Below are 7208 nucleotides of genomic sequence, written 5' to 3'. Positions count from 1 at the left end.
AGGATATAGCTTAATCCTATACCTAATTTGTCATATGTAGCATAAATGTAGCGTTGTACATGGCCGTGGAAATAAAGTTTAATGCTCTATTGCATGGTACAGAAAAACTTCTCCATTGGTGGTGACGTTGATTATAACGTAACGATGATTGGAGACGATTATCTGTTTCACTTTTGAGGACGTAGAGCTCATCTTACCTGTTATTGCTCTGGTGCATGTTGGTGATGGTTCATCCCCCGCCAAACACCTCTGTAGATGGCTTGCAGGGTTATATGCATATGTAATCGATGCCCGGCAAAACCGTAGTCTGCAGATAAGATCGTAGCCAGAGAATATATTGGATTGGGTATCAGAGAGGCTTTGAAACCCTTAATATCTCTACTCGCTAAAGATTTGTCTGTTTACTGATAGTCTTGCGGGGAAAACTCAAAAACTTGAAGAGACACGGAAAAAAATATTTATTTTACTTGAGTTAGAGATAAAACAGATCAATTAAATGGAAATTAAAAATCAGAACATGGATTCTCATCACAACCATGCATATCAGCTAATTTAATGTCCAATAATTGCTTCCTGTATTTGTTTACATTTATTTTTCTTCATAGTGATTTTCACAAAGTTCCATTAGTAAGAAATGGAAGCACTAGAATAGAAAAGTCGGAAACACCGTAAATTTTTCATAGATATTTCATTTGTACGACTATCAAACATGTGCGTAAAACGAAGTTACTCTCATGGAGGATCTTGTACAGTTAAGAGGAGAGATTATGCCAAGTTACAATATGTGATGGTCAGTGTTGTCGTGGCAAAATTAGCAGCGCCGGGACGCACTTTCCTAGAAGCTTTTTTTAAGAAGTGAAATGTTACTCTATGTATTTTTTATTACAAGTTACGCCTGAATATTTTAAAATGTACGCGATTTTGTGAAATCAATATTAAATTCTGAATTTGATAAATTTTTGCTCATATGCGGCCGCGTTCGGACCATTTGAGGTGGGGGAGTTTCTTTGAAGTACAGTCTGGTTTTCGTGGAGTACAGCGATTCACCCCAGCAATTCACCCAATCACCAATTTTTTCAGTTATTACAGAATACAAAAATAAACAAAAATTTGGCTACGAATGCAATTTGGTTGCACCAAAATTGATAAAAGTGTTATTTGATAATTATGCCTTTTCTTAACCAGTGCCGGAACGGCGTTCCGGCACCATGACACAATTGATGATGGGGATAAAACTTGGTTATCTTCACAGCATCCGTTTTTATCTACTTTTGATGTCTTGATTGTGATTGGAACTTATCACCTAGAGGATGGGATAAATGTCGCACTTATGAAATCCCTCATAAAAATTTTTTATTGAGGTAAAAAATATATTTCTCTCGCTAGACCACCATCTGTACAGGACGGACGAAATATCGCGTGGAAACTTGGATGTACCTGAGGAAAACATTAAATGGAATTGTGAAAAGTCTTTAAATCCTTGTAAGTGGTCTTATTTTAGTCATAGGGAAGGGAAGAATATTGGATCTCTTCGCTTAATCTTAAAGGACATATGGGGGTTTTGGTTCTCGCAATTAGATACATTCATAATCTCTTTCTGGCATAAGAATGGAATGGAGCGATTCAAGCCCGTAGTATCGACGGATGGAAAGAATGTCAAGCTTTTGGTTGAAAAGCATGTAAGTATACCATTCGGGAATACAAATACAACAGATAAGAACCTATGCATTAATTGCCATGAGAAAAAAAATTCCCTGTACCGGGAATCGAACCACGGACCTTAGGCTTACCGGTCCAAAAAATGCGCAGGTAGCTCCAAAAAGGAATGAAAAAATAAGAAAAATGGCGGATGAGTACTCGCTTTTTTATGCCTTAAAATGGATAATAAAACATTCCAGGATCAGCTACATCTGTTTATTCTTCAAATATTGGTAAAAAAAACAGTTAATTATATAGCTTGAGATTTGTTCAGTACATATGGCTAAAGTATTACTAATGATACCTTGTTTAGATGCATTATCACGTTCTTTAAGAGGTTTTTCAAAACTGAAAGATGAAATGAAATGCACTTCGTACACATTTATTACCAAAAAAACCTGTTATTATTATTGTAAGTGTTGATGTTTTGCCTTCTTTCGTCATAATCACGATAAATGGGATCATATGAGACTTGAGTTAGTCGATTTTGTGTCGTTAAATGGTTATTACCATGGTTAACATCATAATTTACTTTGGCCATGTTCTCAGAGTTCTGGCTCATCATGGATATCGTAGGAGCTGGAGCGATTCCCCTCTGAAATAAGGACAGAGTAATTCGTTAGAAATAGAAGGCCTTCATTTGCTGATGTAAAATAAGCGTCAATCATTGCCAAAATATCCATCATGAAGATGATGATCGTTAAGCTAAATAGGATACCAGTTTGACAAATATTTATATACGTATGAATGAGCGACTTCAGATGTGATTGATATTGAAAATATTCTTAACATGTAATGTCTTGCTGAAAATGTGGTTTTGGTTACTTAGGACCAGTTGCGGATACAGATGGGGGGGCGCAGGGGGCGCGCGCCCCCCCCTTGCGGGTCCGCCCGTATTGCCGAACATTGCAAAACCACAATTGTAACTTTTTTATATCATAAGATGGCGTTGTCTTTTACATGTTTATAATCACTTTAAATAAAATTTTCTTATACTTTGGCTGTGACTTGACTGTGATCTTTTATTACGATAAAAGTAAAGACAACTCCAGATATGTTGCGCCCCCCCCCCCCCCTTGAGTTTTTTCTGTATCCGCCACTGCTTAGGACTCACGAAAGGCGTATGGTTGGAGGGAAGGCTTCCCCATAGTTTCCTTTGGATCAAAGAAGGCAAGTGAAACGAAACGAAAATGTTTTGTTTCGACCCTGAGGGAAATGAAAATACGAGGCATAGGTTTAGTTTCGTTCCCGCACGAAATTAAAATCTCCAAGGAATTCAGTTTCGACCCGGGACTAAACTTTACTCCCGAGAAGGAAACTAAATTAAACTAAACGCCGCTGCTCATAGTGAAGTTTCTATGCCTAAAGTCGAGTGGAGGGGGATAAGAGAGAAAATTTTCGACCCTTTAGGTTTGACATACGTGTGGAGAGGTAAAAACATTGTGCTTAAAAATCGACTGGCCAGTTTGCGTTCACCGATCTCCTGTTTGTGGTGAAAATATGAGTGCCCCATGCACCTAATGGCGGTATGCCGAGCCTCTACTTCATTCGACTATATTTCGTACTCGGCAGTGGCGCAGCGAGGGGGGAGGTTTGGGAGATAAACCCCCTCCCCCCAGAGCTCAGAGAATTTTTTAAGTTTAATCCATTTTATTTAATTAGATTGATATTACTAATAGAATAGTGTAAGGATTATTAAATATCCGTCAGAAAGCCGTAAAACTCACCATTTGGAACAATTTATCTTAAAATTCCGCCATTTATTAACCTCGCACCTACCACTTATTCTGGTGGGTATTCCATACCCCCACACACCCCGGTATTAGTTACACCTAAACCCCTCCCCCCAACCTTAATTCCTAGCTGCGCCCCTGGTACTCGGTGTGTGGGTCGAAACTAAACCGTTCGAAGGTGAAACACGTTGTCCCTCTGGCGGGAAACATTATCTGCGTTTCGTTCCGTCCAGGGGCGGTTCCAGGATTTCTTTCTGGGGAGGGGGGGGGGAAACAAGCAAGGCCGTATCCAGCATTTCGTTCTGGGGGTGGGCACAAGGATACCTTGTAATACAAAACGAACGCAATGATAACGGGACCGTATTAAAAATCTTACATATTTTTCAAGGGTCTGGGGGGGGGGGGGGCACGTTCCCCCGTGCTCCCCCTCCTAGATCCGCCTATGGTTTCGCCCCAGAGCTTTAGTTTACTTTGGACCCGAAGTAGTTTTGACTCCGATATCGTTTCGACCCTGAGTTTAGCTCCCCGGGTCTAATTCTTTTTCGTTTCTACATTTCGCTCCCGGGAACGAAACTATTGAAATTTTACTGGTTTTGACTTCCGTTTAGTTTCTGTTGCCACACCCGCTTTGGATTGATGGTTTTGCTCACACTGATAACAGGAATAATGACTACATAAATCCACTCTAAGACAGTATCTTAATTGCATTGATATTTTAAAAGTATATGCTAACCGTTAAACCTGCACTGTAGGAATGGACCATTAATTTCATACATTTTATTGTAAAGCTCTCCGAACATTCTCCAGCCCAAGCCGTGGTTGCAAAATAATGCCGGGATTTTTGACTCCTGCTGTACCTAGATGGCGTGGCCGTAAGCCCCAGCAGTGGCGTAGCGAGGGGGGAGGGGGGAAGGCTTGGGAGATAAAAATTTTAGATATTTAAATGACGATATCTTTTTTTCGAGATTAAATGAAACGTGAAAATTTTCAAGCGCGCGAAAACGCGACGGCTAAGTATGACTGCTGGAAAAAGCCCGTGTGACGTCATTCTGGATCCAGCTGCCACCGTGTGAGGCCACCTTGGCGCGAGGCTTATATGAGCGCCGCCACGATTCAGGCTGCTAGCAGGTAGCGCTTGGCTTAAATAAGGATTATTAATACCCTATCAAATGAAGGAAACTTTCCAACCAGATGCAATGCAACCTATGCAACCAGATTTTAATAGCTGATTTTTAACAGATGTTTCACTGAGATCTCTGCATTGGTAATCTCATACGATGTAAAACTCTTATCTACTCGTATAGCATATATGTGCCTGTGACGTCACGTTGAGTGGCATCGCATGGACGCCAATCTGGCCTTTTTCAAATGAGGTTAAAATTGACAATTAACATTCGTCTAAACTGCGATTTCTAAAACCAAGTAATTTGTATATTAAGAATACGCAAATGTGGGTAACTAATCGTAATCAATGCCTTTCGTTTTCTTTGATGAAGGAAACTACCCTCATATGAGGTAAGACGCATTCGGGTGATGACTATTTTATACGCATAATTTAAGGTAGTCGAAATGACTCATAGCAGAGAGAAGCATCGATTGATTTAATCTTTGAACAGGTTAGTTTCAATATTCCAACCTAAGTTATGCATATTTTGAAACAATGAATTAATGATTAATGCTATGTTACACAGAACGGAGAATGATAAGTCTTATTGTTTGCTTTGATTCCGCCGCTATCGTTTTCTTGTGATTTCTTAGAACTTAGATATCTAAATACAGCGTAATAATTTGTATGTACGTATATCCAGCATGAAAAATATTGCTGGTAGAAATGAAAATTTGAACTAATTTTTCCCCGTTGTTTCATAAAACTTGGCTATCGCGACACTTTCCAGCCAAAAGTATAAAAAACGACCTAACTGGTGTGGGACAGTCAACATTCAAAAGCTGCCCTAAGGAATTTCTGAATATGACGAAAAAATATTCGAAGGAACCACTTCAAAATATTCTAATCGAATATCTTCGTAACCTTAATCTTATATTCATTATGCATACGAAAAACAGAAGGAGAGGAATATCTGATCGACATAGCGGATGTGACCACTTACATATTAGACGCATGTTATAAATAACATACCTTTCTCTTACGATGCTTGATTGAAGCCCGTTCTTTCCACAACTGTCCAAAAACTCGGGTCTTCAAGCCCCCTTTAGCATTCTTCATCTTCACTTTCTTACCATCTGCCTTCTCTTCCAACCACCCTACTTTCTCCAAAGTTTTCTGAGCCATCATCTTTTTCCTCTTGTAGTAAAATATCTCTCCGGCCAACGTAACCATGGCCAATGCCAAACCAAATAACGTTGCGATGAATACACCGCCTGAAATCAATAGATGGTAGTTCATGCAAACACATTGGAGAAATGAACGTCTCAGTACACAAAAATTCAATAGTTCAATATACTCAAAGAGGAAAGCTTTATTAAACAAAAAAGTGTTTTTTCGATAAATCATAGCGTTAAACCCTCGCATCAGCATTTTGAAACGGAACGAGGACTTCTATAGCTGGGCACAAATGTCAGTAAGCCACACTATCTGTCAACTGACCTATTTTTAAGTCCTAAAGCTGCCGTTAAAGTCTCTCATAGGTCACCGAAAAAACGATATTATATATCTACCTATTCTACAGTCTATCTCTGTTTTTTTATTTTTAAGGCCAGATCTACCTTAATATGTTGGAAACAGGCCCGTACTGGACCCCTTCTTACGGCGGTGGACAGTTAGAGGGCACCAGCACTATGCAGGGGAAGGACTACCGGGGAATATGGGGGTGTTAAATATAATAAATAAATTTTGACATTTTCATCCATACCCTCTTGAGATTGAATTTAATATTACCAAAACGAATTATATTAATCAACATTTTTATTTTATTTACTCAAGACGTTGTATATTATGCTGTTAAATGAGAAATCATTGAAATAAAGTTAACCGCTTATAGCCCAATTTTGCTTATAAGCAACATCGAAAATATATAAATTTTCAGCTCTATTTAGGAAATATCTAAACTACGCATTATTTTGTGGCATAGGTTCAAATAGATATACATATTTAGCTGCCACGATAATTATGATGGAAAAATATTTTTTTTTCTCTTCTTATCTTGGCCTCATTAATTGATGGTAAAATAATTATTGGAGTATAGGTCAACTGTATAATATACAAAGAAGTTGTTTGCCACTTTTTCAGTTTATTTAAAACTATCATCAGGGCTACGAATGAAAACATGAGAACAATATAAAATACTATGATATACAATATTTTTACATTAAAAAGTGTTACGAAAGAGTTTTATTACAACATATTAAAAAAAACTCTTTCGTAACATTTATTTATGAAAAATATTGTTTAACATTGTATTTTATATTGTTCTCATGTTTTCATTCATAGCCCTGATGATAGTTTTTAATAAAGTGAAACGTTGGATAACAACTTTTTTGCATCATATAAATTTGACCTATACTTCAAGAATTATTTTACTATTGTGATGAAATGCAAAATTTTCAAGTTTTCAAATTGAAAAATCTTGAAATTTGATTTCTCCCAGAAGCAGCTCTGGGTTAGAAAGGGTTAACAGCTCAATTGTCAACTTAGCTGCGACATCATCATCGAGTTTCAGGCACAACTAATACTGGGGGGTCTGGGGTGTGGTATACCCGCCAGGGTAACCGGGAGGTACGGGGGCACTCCGCCAGAAAAAAAATCAAGATTAATGGTTC

General features: G+C 38.2%; 1 protein-coding gene across 2 annotated transcripts in view; it reads right to left on the bottom strand.

Moving 5' to 3' along the window:
* Nucleotides 1-1902: 1902 nt before the first annotated feature.
* LOC124160878 (ionotropic receptor 25a) overlaps nt 1903-7208 on the bottom strand; it is a 45911-nt gene continuing 40605 nt past the window's right edge. For both annotated transcript variants that reach the window (XM_046536986.1, XM_046536987.1), the window contains exons 15-16: nt 5569-5810; nt 1903-2293 (exon numbers count right to left, since the gene is read on the bottom strand). In XM_046536986.1, coding sequence (XP_046392942.1) covers nt 2084-2293; nt 5569-5810 — 452 coding nt within the window. In that variant the 3' untranslated portion in view covers nt 1903-2083. The remainder of the gene's footprint in view (nt 2294-5568; nt 5811-7208) is intronic.

Source organism: Ischnura elegans, chromosome 6, assembly GCF_921293095.1.
Source record: "Ischnura elegans chromosome 6, ioIscEleg1.1, whole genome shotgun sequence".
In the NCBI taxonomy this organism is placed as follows: domain Eukaryota; kingdom Metazoa; phylum Arthropoda; class Insecta; order Odonata; family Coenagrionidae; genus Ischnura; species Ischnura elegans.
Note: the sequence above shows the minus strand (reverse complement) of the source record. Positions and strands in the feature narration are given on the sequence as shown.